Below are 13,312 nucleotides of genomic sequence, written 5' to 3'. Positions count from 1 at the left end.
CCCCTTTATAAGGCCTTATTCACACATGCAGAGGCCTGTGTTTGGGAGGGACAGGTGCTGCGTGTAGCTGCATGCAGCCACCTGTACATCTCTATGACACAGCTACACGCTGACTCGAACTTGCACATCCATACAGGTATGAATGCATGCCCTTGGATGCAGACTGCCCACCTGGAATGGACAGTCCGGGCAACCTTTTTCTTCACCCTTCCAGTAGGCTTACCCTGCACTGCAAGGTGCAAAAGTAACAAAATTCTACTCATCTGAACCTCGCAGCCGGCCGGCTGTTACAGCGCTCCCTCCAGCCTGTCTCCTTCGCAGCAGCAGCAGCAATGGTGTGTCCCTAGGCATCCTTACATCCTATACACTGTATAGAATGTGATGACACGGAGACCTTAGACCACTGCAGCAGAGGGGGAGAGAGGCACCAGGGACCAGTTTAAGAGCAAGCCAGCTCTGTGGATTACATTTTTGAACCTAGACACAAATGAGCACTTAACCCTTGCAGTGCGGGGATAGCCCCAATGCAAGGGTTAAGAGTTCTGCTTAAAGCCTGCTATACACAGCTTGTTTGATTGTTTAATTCCTGCTCCAGGTGTTTTTTCAGTTAAAACTTTGTATTCTATATGTCTGTGTTTACCTGATTATGATTTCACGTGTTAATAAAGAAAACCAAGAACATATTTTTTTGCATTTTTATTTTTATTTTTTTTTCTGCAAATCCATTTCACAGCCATGGTAACCCTAGCTCTTGTCATGGCATAGAACATTTTCCAATCTCCTAGTTAAATAATAAACAAAAAAAAGCTGAAAATGGTCACATGAAGGTAATAATGGGACCCATGACAGCTGCATTGTGACTGGCTACTGCACAATCATTGTTGGTTAGTGGCATATGACAAATCACAAGGATATAATGAGCTATATAGATGGGGCAGTATTAGGCTTTGTTTCAAAATCATGCTTATGAAAATAAGAGTGAGTTAAAGATCACCCAAGCAGTAAGAGGTTAACTTTTCATTATGTATACAATACAAATGTATATTTTTAGCACAACGAGCTGTGAACATGTTGGTAGCACAAAACAATCTTACAGGGCATAAAACATTATTATTACATAGGATTTATAAAGCGCCAACAGTTTGCGCAGCGCTTTACAATATAAGGAAGACATTACAATCACAATACAATTCAAGACAAGATGGTAAGGAGGGCCCTGCCCCTGAGGGCGTACAATCTAAAAGGGAGGGGGAAGTGATACATGAGGAGGTAGCTGTGTGGGGATGAATTGTTTGAGAAAGTGATAGTTCAGTGGTTAGGTTGAGGTGGGATAGGCTTCCCTGAAGAGATGACTTCTCTTGGACTTTTAACTTTGTTGTCTTACGATCATTGTCAAGTGTTTTACCTTTTACTTTTGTGTAGGTAATATTGTTATCTCTATCCTGGACAAAACAAGTATGCATTTTAAAAAGCCAATGTCAATTCCTTACCGAGGCAATTCACCATGATATTTAATCTTGGGGTTTTTTTGTTTTCTTTTTATTTTGTCTTCCAGATTGATATTTCTTACCATCAAAAACTGAACCAAGTCCAAAGATGGCAGCTAATAAGCCTAAGGGGCAGAATTCCTTGGCATTACATAAAGTCATCATGGTGGGAAGTGGAGGTGTAGGAAAATCTGCTTTAACTCTTCAGTTTATGTATGATGAGGTAACCACCATGACTTTGCACTTTTACTTACATGTGGAAGCAAGTGTTAGACATTTAGTTGTTGGCTTCCACATAATCATTTTAAATTGTATTAAAAGCCAAAACTTTATTTTTTTTTAGCTTTGGATAGAGTAGAAAAGCATTACCAACTTTTTCAAATGTTATCGTTTGTGTTCTCTCTGGGAATATTCACCCTCTTTATTTGGCAATTGTTTCTGAACTAGAAGAACAAGAAAAATCCAACATTTTCAGTTGTCGGATGTTGGAAGAGAGCATATCCTTACTTTGGAAAGATTTTCTCTCACTCCCTGTTTTCTCTCCTGGAAGTGAAGGGAAATCTCCCCAATGGGACACGGACAGCAAAATAAAAAAACAGGTTTTCACACTTATCTATTCTATCCAAAACTTTGAATATACTGTATCCCTATATTATAAAGAGCTGTGCAAACTGTTGGCGCTATATAAATCCTGTATTATAATAATAATGCTCAAAACATGCTTGAGTGTTTTGCAGCACTGGATTCTGAGTGTAAAGTGGGCTATACACACAGCAAAATTCACCCAGTTCTTGGTGAACTGGCTGAAATTCGCTGCTTACGTGTCGCTGTTGGCACCCTTCCGCCTGGCATCCTTCAATCAGCTGATTGAAGGAGCAGGTCTGATTCTCGGCCGAACAGGGCTAGCAGCCAAACAGGCTCTGTTTGGGTATTCTGCTGGTGGTCGCTGTCCGAATACATTAGAAACAGCAGGGGATTACTCGATCAACGTTTGTAATGGAGGTATCTGTTCTATTTTTTTTTCATTCAGCCTGCAGGTTGAATGCAAAAAATAGAACTGTGTATAACCAGCTTTAGACTTTGAATCTTCAAAATTGCATTTACTTCCTCACAATATTGAGGGCTGTGGATCTGGATGTTTAACAAAGTCATTTGGGCCCCTTTCACACGGCATTCTGTTCTGCCAGTTTTTCAGGCAGAAAACAGAATGGAAGCTCAATGTTAGTCTGTGTGCAGGCGGATGTAAATGGATGTGTGTCTGTTTACATCTGACTACCTCTGAGTCCGCCTAGTCTCGAAAAAAAAATGTTTGCGCCCTTTTCTATTTTTTGTTAACCTAAACTTGACGGATGGGAGGCAATCAGATGTGCACGGACGCATGTCAATTTATATTTTCCTCCCCGAAGACTTACCATGAGTTCACTCAGCTCTCTGGGGTAAAAACTGAACGGACACAGATGTCACAACAGTTAACCTCTGATTCGGGAGGAGCCCATGTGAAAGGCCCCTGCTCTCTCTTTACATATAAGAATGGTAGCGGGTAGGCAAAAATGTTTTTGGCTTGTTTTATGGCGATATGAATTCTGCTGTGTGTATAGGAAGTGAGTCCTGCGCCCAAACTGATGATCATCTGTGGAGTGGGACACACAGCAATTAGGAGTACGCTATAAATGTGTTTTTTACTTTAGATGATCAGATTTAATATTCACATCTGTTTTCTAGTTTGTAGAAGATTATGAACCAACGAAAGCAGACAGCTACCGCAAGAAAGTTGTACTGGATGGGGTTGAGGTCCAGATTGACATCTTGGACACGGCCGGTCAGGAGGATTATGCCGCTATCAGAGACAATTACTTCCGCAGTGGAGAGGGCTTCCTCTGTGTCTTCTCCATCACAGAACAGGAATCCTTTGCTGCTACTGCAGACTTCAGGTGGGTTTTGTCCAGAAAAGTAATAGCATAAAGAGATTTAATAAAGAGAGTCACGTTCTCTTTGTGTTTTATAGCTCAGTTGTCATTTTTAGTTAGGATCATTTGTGGTGACACACAGCGCCTTTTTGTACCAGCACTTAAACAATCAAATGTATACTGACAGCTCTTCACAAGTGTGATGCTATCACATTCATGACTCCATTTGCATGGTTTTACATTATTCCTATTTGTAAAATGTATTAGCACAGTTTTGTTATCTCCAAATGGTGTCTTTGCAGGGAAGTCAACAAACCGTATATCAGGTTGTCAATGCATGGACAATTTAAGAAAATCATAGCATTTAAGGTCTATTTGAATAGTGTCTATAAAGGTGTTTGTGTTCTATTGGGAGGATTCTATTCAGTTTTTGTCTCGGTGACAAAAAAGTGAAAGGAAACCTCCAAAATGAGGGGAAATGTGAAAAGAACTATGGCCCAAAATTTTTTTGCCATTAGTTTTTGTTACGGTCACAGGAGGACATATAATAATGTCCTCCTGTGACCCAAAACCTGGCATATTGCTGGTTATGCTGACAGCACAGAGCTGCGCTGTAGCCAGGATGGATCCCAACAATATTGACAGCTGGCTCTGCCTCTCTAGAGACAGTGCCAGCTGTGCCCACTACCTACCGCGTCCATCCCTCCAGTCAGCGTTGGAGGAACGGAGATGGTAAGGGTGAATCCCTGTGGGGAGTGGTGACTGACATCGGGCTTGTTAGCTCCTGTGTGATAGCAATAAAGTTAAGTGGGGAAACAAAAAAAGTTTTTAAAAAATAATTCAAAAAAACAAATTTTAAGAAAAGTAAAATATAATAAAGTAAATATAAAAATAAAACCAACCCCACTGCCCCCGCTATCTGCATGCCAATAAAGTAATTGTGTGTGTACGCTGAGTGCTGCCCCCATTCCAATGTGTGCCATGCTGTGGTAGCTGGGCAGCAGCGCTCTCTAACAGACACAATGTGCATTAAAGGGTAAGTTCACTTTACCAAGTAATTTGGCAAAATGGAATTACCCGATCAAATCTTTCCACACCCCTGATAAATAACACAAACACACAGCACCTTTGAATAACCTTTTACTTCCTTCTTCCCTGTACACGAGGGAGAGGTGTTGCTGCCTGTGACTAAACATTATTTGACGTGTTGTAGTATATTGCCCCCTAGTGGTACAATCATAGGATACACACACATGATTACAGTACAAGTGTATGCTGTTTTATCCTTACTACTTATGGGGACTGCAGTTAGAGATACACAATATTACAGGAAGCATAATGTAAGGTATGTTAGGTTATCATCCTAATCCTCGCCTCACTACATAATAAGTCATTGACTTGAAACATTTAAGCAGAATGGTAGTTCAGAGTTTATATTTGTATACTTGAACCCTTTCTGCATCCAGCTTATTTTTCTTATGTTCCCATGGCCCTTCTCCTTCAACCCAAAAGTAGATTAACTGACGTCTGACCAAACTGGCTATAGATTGTGTAGAACTGTAATGTGAACCTAGTTTGTAATCTTCTAAGTAGGCAAGGACTGTTGTAAATGCTTCTAAGGAAATATCAAGTATTTTCTGGGGTTTTTTTCACACACCTTCTTTAACGTACAGGGAGCAGATACTGCGAGTCAAAGAAGATGAGAATGTTCCATTTCTTCTGGTTGGCAACAAATCAGATCTGGAGGATAAAAGACAGGTCTCTGTGGAAGAGGCAAAGAGCAGAGCTGATCAGTGGAATGTTAACTACGTAGAAACTTCAGCAAAGACACGAGCCAATGTGGATAAGGTAAAACAATCATATGTACAAGCACATTTGTATTTTCTCTATCGTACATCTTTTGTATATATAAGGAACTTGTTATGACACCAGAATGTGCTGATCAAAAATGATGAAGTCGTGTGTCCGCATACAATTTTAGTAACGTACATATTATACATACAGCCAGCATTAAGGCCCACCAGCCATGCTGACTCATATATGTGTTACACTTGTGGAAAGGTATTAAGAGTAGCTGTATGATTAAAAACTAAATGGTTACCATTAGGGATGTCCAGATACCGATACTAGTATCGGTATCGGGGGCGATACCAGGCACTTGTACTTGTGAAATTCCCCCGATTCTTAAGACAGATACCGTCAAATTCTTAAACCGCAGCTGCTGCTGAGCATCTGCGCTTGTGGGGACCTCAGCAGCATGCTGGTGACCTGCAAGTAGCTGTCCATGGCAGTGCCTGCCTGGTTCTTTATCTCCTCCTCCTTCCCAGCGCAGGCAAAGCCATGGACAGCCCCACGGGCGAAACTACCGGCGGTACAGCCGGAGTGACCGCCCCAGCGTCTAAAGCTGGGGGGTCCTCTTGCCTACACCACTACTGACAGGGAAGGACTGGGCCAGGAGGCAATTGGGGGGTCTGGTCAGGGGGCCGGGGGCCCACCAACGGAGAAGATGGAATCCGGGGCCCGGCAGTGGAAAGGATGGAGGTCGGGGCCCAGCAGGGGAAACGATGTAGGTCGGCTCCCAGCAGCGGAGATGGTCTGCCGGTGGAAGAGGCCGGGGCCCAGCATCGCTGGTCCAGGCGTGGAGGAGGCCGGGTCCCAGCATCGCCGGTAAGGTGGAGTGCCCCCAGAGCCACTGCAGATATCCATATGTCACCCGGGTGATATCAACACAGCCTGGTGAGATGAATTCTGCTTTGGAAACTTGTATTCCCAGAATACATGTCACCAAAGCAGAATACTATTCTGCCTTGGGGACATGTGTACTGCTTTGGGTCATGTGTTCTGCTTTGGGGACATGTATTCAGTTCTGGTGACATCTATATTTAGCCCTGGTGACATCTGTATTTAGCCCTGGTGAGAAACTGCCCTAAATCATCAGTCTGTGTTGTTTTAGAAAACATTTATAAAGCACACCAATCAAAGCATTTCAGCAAAAGTCCATTTTAATGACCAATGCCATTCAAAATATGAGCACCCGCCTGTATATACAGGACATCTATTGATCCGGTAAGGAGTGCAGCAGGATACTCTCTTCAGTTTTAGAAAAAATGCCACATGTCCCTTAAAGAAAAAGTATCGGTAACTGGTATCGGCAAGTACCTGAGGGAAAGTACTTGTACTTGGTCTTAAAAAAGTGGCATCGGGACATGCCTAGTTACCATTATGCAACCTTAGGCTACCTTGCAGACTTTAATTTAGCATTTTGTTAGTTCAGGTAAAAACCGCATTATGCTGCTAAGGCTGTACGCATTGCTACTTGTGTTTTCCAGTGCTCACTCCTATTATAGTTGTCCGGTCCACAAACTGCAGGCAAATGGAAGAGGCCTGTCTCAGGCTGGTGATTATTCCTAACAAGCAAGCATGAGAGAGATCCTGCTCTTTTGGCTTCAACTTGTGTGCACTACTAATTGGCGGAACAGTGAAGGAGGCTGTTAACACTGTGTGCATAGTAACAGATTTTTTGCTGAGGTCACTAAACATTTATTTCATGCTTGTAGGGCTGTCTGATAATGGCTAAGCCCATTTCATTAATAGTACTGCTCCCCTTTAATTACAGCACCCAGATATGGGTTCTGGAGTTATTAAGTTCCTAGGTTTGTTATAATGTGTGTAAAGCCTAACCTGTCATTTAAAGATATAGTCCAGCTGATGCAAAAAACAATAAATGCACACATGTTATTAAAAGAAAAAAAGTATTTATAATTTATTTTGCATTTGAGTCTGTAAAGCATTGCAATTAGGGATGCACTGATATATCGGCCACTGAAACATATCGGCCGATACAGCGCTGCATCTCTGCTTTCTTTCCTCCCCGCTGGGTGCTGCTCTTTGTCCCAGCGGGGAGGAGGGGAAGTGTGATGGCCGAGCTCTGCAGGAGGAGAGCACTGTGAGCGGCCGGCGTCTCTCTCCCACACCGCTCGGCCGCCTATCGCAGAGCGGTGTGGGCAGAGACAACCCGCGCTGTCACTGGAGGCTGAGCTCTCATCCCTGCACCGCTTGCTCAGCCTCCTGTGACCGTGTGTCAGAGAGGAGAGCGGGTACAAACACTCAGTGATCGCTGAGTGTTTGTACATTATTGAGGACATAGCATGTTGACTATATCCTCAATTATGAATGAATGGGAAGTGATCTACATCACCTCCTGTTCATTCATGATTGTAGTTATAGTAAACATACTCTGTCCTCATGTTATCAATGAATAGGAACACTCATAGAGGATTCCTGTTCATTGATAACTGGGATCCGAGAAATAGGTCACCGCACGGCGGCCCTTGAGGACAAATATGATGATCTCACTAACGATCTAGCGGATCACACGAAAGAAATTGACACTCTCAGAGACAACAATAAAACCCTTCTAGTCAAACTGGAGGATATGGAGAATAGATCTCGCCGGTCGAACTTGCGGATTCGCGGCCTCCCAGAACACATCACGGACCTCTTTTCCACTGCATTAGCTCTTTTCCAAGAACTGGCACCAGAACTCCCGGCTGAACGCCTGGAAATGGATAGGGTCCACCGCACTCTGACCCGCAAGAAACCGGACGGCCCTCCCCGCGATGTTTTAGTCAAACTCCACTACTACCGTACAAAAGAAACCCTCCTCGCGGCTGCCAGACACAAAGCCTCCCAGGCTCCGCTGATGTTCCAAGGCCATGAATTTCAGCTGTTTACTGACCTGGCCCCATCTACCATCGCCAAGCGAAGAGAGCTGAAGCCCTGCCTGGAGGTACTGAACAAACGCCAAATTTCCTATAAATGGGGATACCCTTTTCGTCTCTCCTTTACTTATGGCGGACGACAACACTCCTGTACCAACCTGGAGGAAACCCAAGCTAAGCTGTCTGCCCTCGGCCTACATGACCCTCGTTCCGCGGCACAATGCCCATCTACCTCTCCGGCCGCCTCTACAAAACGCAATCGCAGTGATTCTGACCACAACCACTCTGGAGAGTCCCGAGGCCCAGCAACAAAGATGACACCTAGGCAAGGCCCATCGGACTGATCTCCTCTAACCCTGCGTCAGGTATTTATCCACGTCAACACCCCGTGCATGAAACTTCCATTGACATCCTGACGAAGTCTTCACCGACCCCTACGGGACGTTCTACCTTGGCAGCAGTTCCCTGAGGCAGCAATAACAGGCCCTGACGTTTCGGCCCTCATTTGTTCCCCAACTTTGTTACTGCTACCTGTAGTATGAGTCCCCACGGACTAGCCACTGTGCAGGTACTTATTGCAGGTATGACCCCTCACCCTTGGGCCAGGCGTTACCTGCCAATGTTAACCATATAATTGATCACTTTGGAGTCTGCAGCGAATCAGACCTTACTCCGTCTATGCCCCCATAGCGCTTCCTGCACCGCTAGCTTGTTGGGGGGAGACGCGGAGATTCAGACTCGGGGCTCACACAACCCGGGCAGACTCAAATGACCCCTTGAGGGCATCACTGTCTTTCTCTATGTTAACCCTACGAGGGTGATGTTAACCTCACGAGCTCTTATCACCTAGCTCCAATTTTACCTGCAGCTTGGAACCCGCACGGTCAATGTCCATGGACATTCCATATAGAACCTCCTATAGCTTGACCCAACTCCTGAGTCTGACCTTCCGCCTCTCTTCCTATACGTTCAGTAATGTGATTTGTTACACTTGTTTTAGAGTTCTCTAGACATTGCCTACTTGTTTTACCTGCTCTAACTTAGGCCTACTTAAGTGTTAATGCATCCGGATATGACCATTTGTGTTCCTGGAGTTCTCTGGCCTTACCGTGAAACCGACTGTTACAATTGACGTTTTGCCCTCTGAGGTCTGATATGGAAGTATGTTGTTACCTTGTACATTGGACCTATATGTGTGTTTTACAATCTGTTTTGTAACCCTGAAACATTTTATTTTCAATAAAAATTATTTGGAAAAAAAAACAAAACATTTTTGGTTTCGGCCTGACAATTTTTTTGTTTCGGTTTTGAAATTTCCATTTCGTTGCACCTCTAGTTGCAACCCCAAGTGGGTATTGGGTGCAATCCTCTGGCTCCTGTAGACTTTCTCCTATCCTCTGCCTATATAGACTTTCATTTAAGGGACACGAGATAGTATAAATGGACTACAAGTATGGTGACGTCACTACACTTGTACTTGGTCATAGACGGGACTTGTAGTCTTTCTAGTCACAGTTCCTATGGAAGGACTTGTGAATGGATAACGTGATTGTGCAGGCAGAGCCACACACTGTCGCACCAAATTCAGAAAAATGGCACCTGCAGTGTAAAGAACCCAGGTAAGTGGGAGGGATTTTGGGGATGTAACCATGTTCAATGCTACAACTTAAATATAGGTGTAACATGAAAACATGGTTACAGAACTTAACTTAGCCTTTAATCTCCCCCTCCCCCCCAAAAAATGATATATTTTCTGAAAGCAGAGACCCTGTAGAAAAAAAATAATGGCAGTTGCAATTTTTTTAATGTCGATATTTGCACTACTGTTTGTCAGACCCAAATTTTCCATAAAAAATGCACTCAGAATAATTTTAGTGCACACAGATACTATGCATTTTTTGGTAAAATGTAAAAGATGAGGTTGTGTTGTATGGAGTAAAGAGATACCAAACATGTCAAGCCTTAAAACTGCATGTGAAAACGCAAAAAAAAACCCAAATCAATTGGCGATGGTTTGAAAGCCTTTACAGGTCATCAGTTTAGAGTTGACAGTGAATGATGGCCCTAGAAGTATTACAGACACATTACTGCCGACTGTCAGAAACCGCAGACATACTATGGGGTGTATGTTGTACTGTTGAAGACCAGAAACCTGCTTTAGAAGACAGTCAGACTGGAGGCAGGTTATGTAAAACTGCTAGAGATCACCGCCATTATAATCCATTTGCAAATCAATGCTTCCACTATTGGAGTGTGCAAGGTGTCAGACCGCATGTATTAAAGGGCTGCAGGTTGAGCACCAGGGGTTTAGAGGTTTTGCATTTGGTTTTCCTATTATTTTTTAATTTTGAATAATACTCTATCCCACTTAAACCTGTTACAAACATGGGCAATTTAAACTGAGCATATGAGGAGAAATATAGAAGCAGAAAAACATATGTGAAAACAATCAATGGATCCAAAGATGCATTCAGGTAAATATGTATGCAAATTTTAACTTTTACAGGAAGTTTTTGCATATTTCCCAATGTTTGCATGGGTTTCCATTTGGGTGTTTAATTGCCAACACTTACAAGTTTTGTAGGGCCTTTAAAGTAGATCTCCAATTTAAACAACCTCCGCCCCTTACTACACAGTTTTTTAAAACAATTGTTTATTTTAATCTTCTTGTAATAAACAATTGAAACAAGTACATGTTGGAGCATTATACAATCTATATTATGCATAACAGTTGGTAGTGATACTTTGCTCCCCAGAGGGATTGGAGAAGGATAAGATAAGATTCTTGGAAAGGGGGAAAGCAGATCTCAGGAGGTTACAGCAACTGCGTCTATAGAGTGCATTTTGCTTTATTATAGTAGCAGTTACAGTGGGGGAATGGGAGGAAGTGGGCAAGGGAAGATGTGAGAGTTGGGAGAGTAGGGGGGAGAAGAATCCAGCCACAGGTTAAAGCTGGCCATGCACCAGTAGAATTTTGTTCAAAGAAATGAACGAGGTCAAATCTATGAACGTTTGTGATAATACTGATAGTGGAGCGGGATGTAAAATGTTCCTCGAATGAACGAAGAAACGGTGAATGTGCTGTCCTTTCAGGAAATTCCATTCATTCCAGGATCCAATGTTAAAATCAATTCACAATGATCAAGTCTCTGATGGCATTATGGAATGTTCTGATGAGATTTTTCATATGATCGTTCGTACAAAAATCTACTAGTGTATGGCCAGCTTTAGTCATGAGCCCCATTGGAGGGGCTATTAATCGATTATGTCAAGAGCCAGAGGATTCCAGAGTTCTAACATTTTTAGCAGGGTTTTCTATGGTGTTATGTAGTCTAGCTGATAAGAGCTCCATTATTTGTACCTCTTATGTGGCTAAAAGGGTCTCTTTTTGTGGAAGAGAAAGTCTCTTTATATTTCAATGCCATCAATCGCCTTGCTGCGCAGTACATATATATATATTTTTTTTTTAACAAGACCCCTTGTACATACCTTAAATTGAGCTGTTTTCTAGCTGGTAACATGACATCCTTAGGTCTTCATCTCCAGCAGCAACTGTGGGTGTTTTTCACTGTGAACTTAGGCTGACATTGTGACTCAACTTCAGAGGGTGGATCATTGACAGCCTGGGCTCACAGGAAGTAGATTGAATGATACTGGTCATTCAACCTGGAGGAGGACTGGCTTTGGAGACAAGTTGAGTGTTGCAGCTGTTTTTTGTTTTTTCATTTCTAACCTGCTTGGATATTTGTTTTTTTTATTTAAAATGAAGCTCCACTTTAATGCCCCTATGAAGGAAATGTCTGACATTAAAACGTTCTGTATTACCACCAGCTTTTCCCTTTATTCTTCTTATGGTAGAACAAAACCTGGAAGGGAAATGCTGATTGGTTGCTGGAGGTAAATAGATTGTCTTTTTTTTCTTTTCTTTTTAAAAAGGTATTCTTTGATTTGATGCGAGAAATCCGTGCCCGAAAGATGGAGGACAGCAAAGAAAAGAACGGCAAGAAGAAACGAAAAAGCTTAGCCAAGAGGATAAGGGAGAGATGCTGCATTTTATAATGAAAACCTGACACCCTCACTCCATTTTTGTTTTGTTTTTATTGCTAAGAACCATTACTTGTTAGCATGCCCTCAGACGGCTTTGGCGTCCAGCTGTCATTTTCATTTTGGAGACATTACATTACACTAAAAAGCATGATTGGGACACTGCTCTGGACAGACGACTACAAACAAAAACCACTACCTACATCATGTGAAAATGAAACCCATTCGGAAGACGTGCTTACATTTACCTGTATAAAGTTACTGAATGTACACGTTTTGAGAGCGGATGCAGTAGTCTGTGAATATTTGCTGGGTGATTACGCTTTCCTGTCTCTCTATTCCTACTTTTAGATACATCAGCAACACCGACTATAATTAAAGCTGAACTCCAGGCAGAGCTAAAAACAACATTTAATGCAAGGTATCCATTAACAAAAAAGGTATTTTTACCTGCAACAAGTGTATTTACCTGAATTTGGCTTGGTATTAGCCCCATCTAAAACAGTACACGGACTTGGGAACAGAGGTCCAGTTCTAGAAGCTGATAGGGTTCTGCTGGCAAGTAACATGCTGACAAAAGGGATGAAGTAGAGTGATTACCTCAGTTGGTGGCTTCTCCTTTACTGTCTAGTGACAGGATGGGACACATAGGTGACCCAGATTTCTTGCTTAACCAGAGTAGAGAAAACTCTGGTCTTTGTATGGCAGGTCTGTGTATATTTCATAAGACTGGCTGGACAACATTACAAATCCTTTGGCGGGGGAAACCACTACCAGATATGTATTTAAAGTGCATACTTTGCAGTCTGCATGTAGTTCAGCTTTAGTGTAGCTCAGTATGATTTTGGTGGCTAAAACATGTAAACACAACTACTCCCATATATTTTTATTGCTTTTTTTTTTTTTTTTACACAGAGCTTTATAATTCAAAGGTTACTCAAAATATCTGCCTAAATAATTCCCAGTTGTAGGTTTAAAAGCATTGGATTGGACAGCCACCACCACCCCCCATGTAGTTAGAGGGAACTCATGTCACAGCAACAGCAACACTCTATCCTTTAAAAAATAAAGTTGATGATAGAACCACAATTCGACAACTACAATTACATTGGATCCTAAAGACTAAGTGCACTTTCCTGACAAAGTGTACATA

The 13,312-nt window shown here is 42.5% G+C and overlaps 1 protein-coding gene across 1 annotated transcript in view; it reads left to right on the top strand.

The window, feature by feature from the left end:
• RALA (RAS like proto-oncogene A) overlaps nucleotides 1-12,572 on the top strand; it is a 61,317-nt gene extending 48,745 nt beyond the window's left edge. Inside the window, exons 2-5 of the mRNA XM_018559659.1 lie at nucleotides 1,556-1,710; nucleotides 3,210-3,418; nucleotides 5,068-5,242; nucleotides 12,052-12,572. Coding sequence (XP_018415161.1) covers nucleotides 1,597-1,710; nucleotides 3,210-3,418; nucleotides 5,068-5,242; nucleotides 12,052-12,174 — 621 coding nt within the window. The 5' untranslated portion in view covers nucleotides 1,556-1,596 and the 3' untranslated portion in view covers nucleotides 12,175-12,572. The remainder of the gene's footprint in view (nucleotides 1-1,555; nucleotides 1,711-3,209; nucleotides 3,419-5,067; nucleotides 5,243-12,051) is intronic.
• The last annotated feature ends 740 nt before the right edge of the window (nucleotides 12,573-13,312 follow it).

Source organism: Nanorana parkeri, unplaced genomic scaffold (genome assembly GCF_000935625.1).
Source record: "Nanorana parkeri isolate BGI_ZX_2015 unplaced genomic scaffold, ASM93562v1 scaffold410, whole genome shotgun sequence".
NCBI classification, from domain to species: domain Eukaryota; kingdom Metazoa; phylum Chordata; class Amphibia; order Anura; family Dicroglossidae; genus Nanorana; species Nanorana parkeri.
The sequence above is the reverse complement of the archived record's forward strand: the minus strand, read 5'-3'. Positions and strand labels throughout refer to the sequence as shown.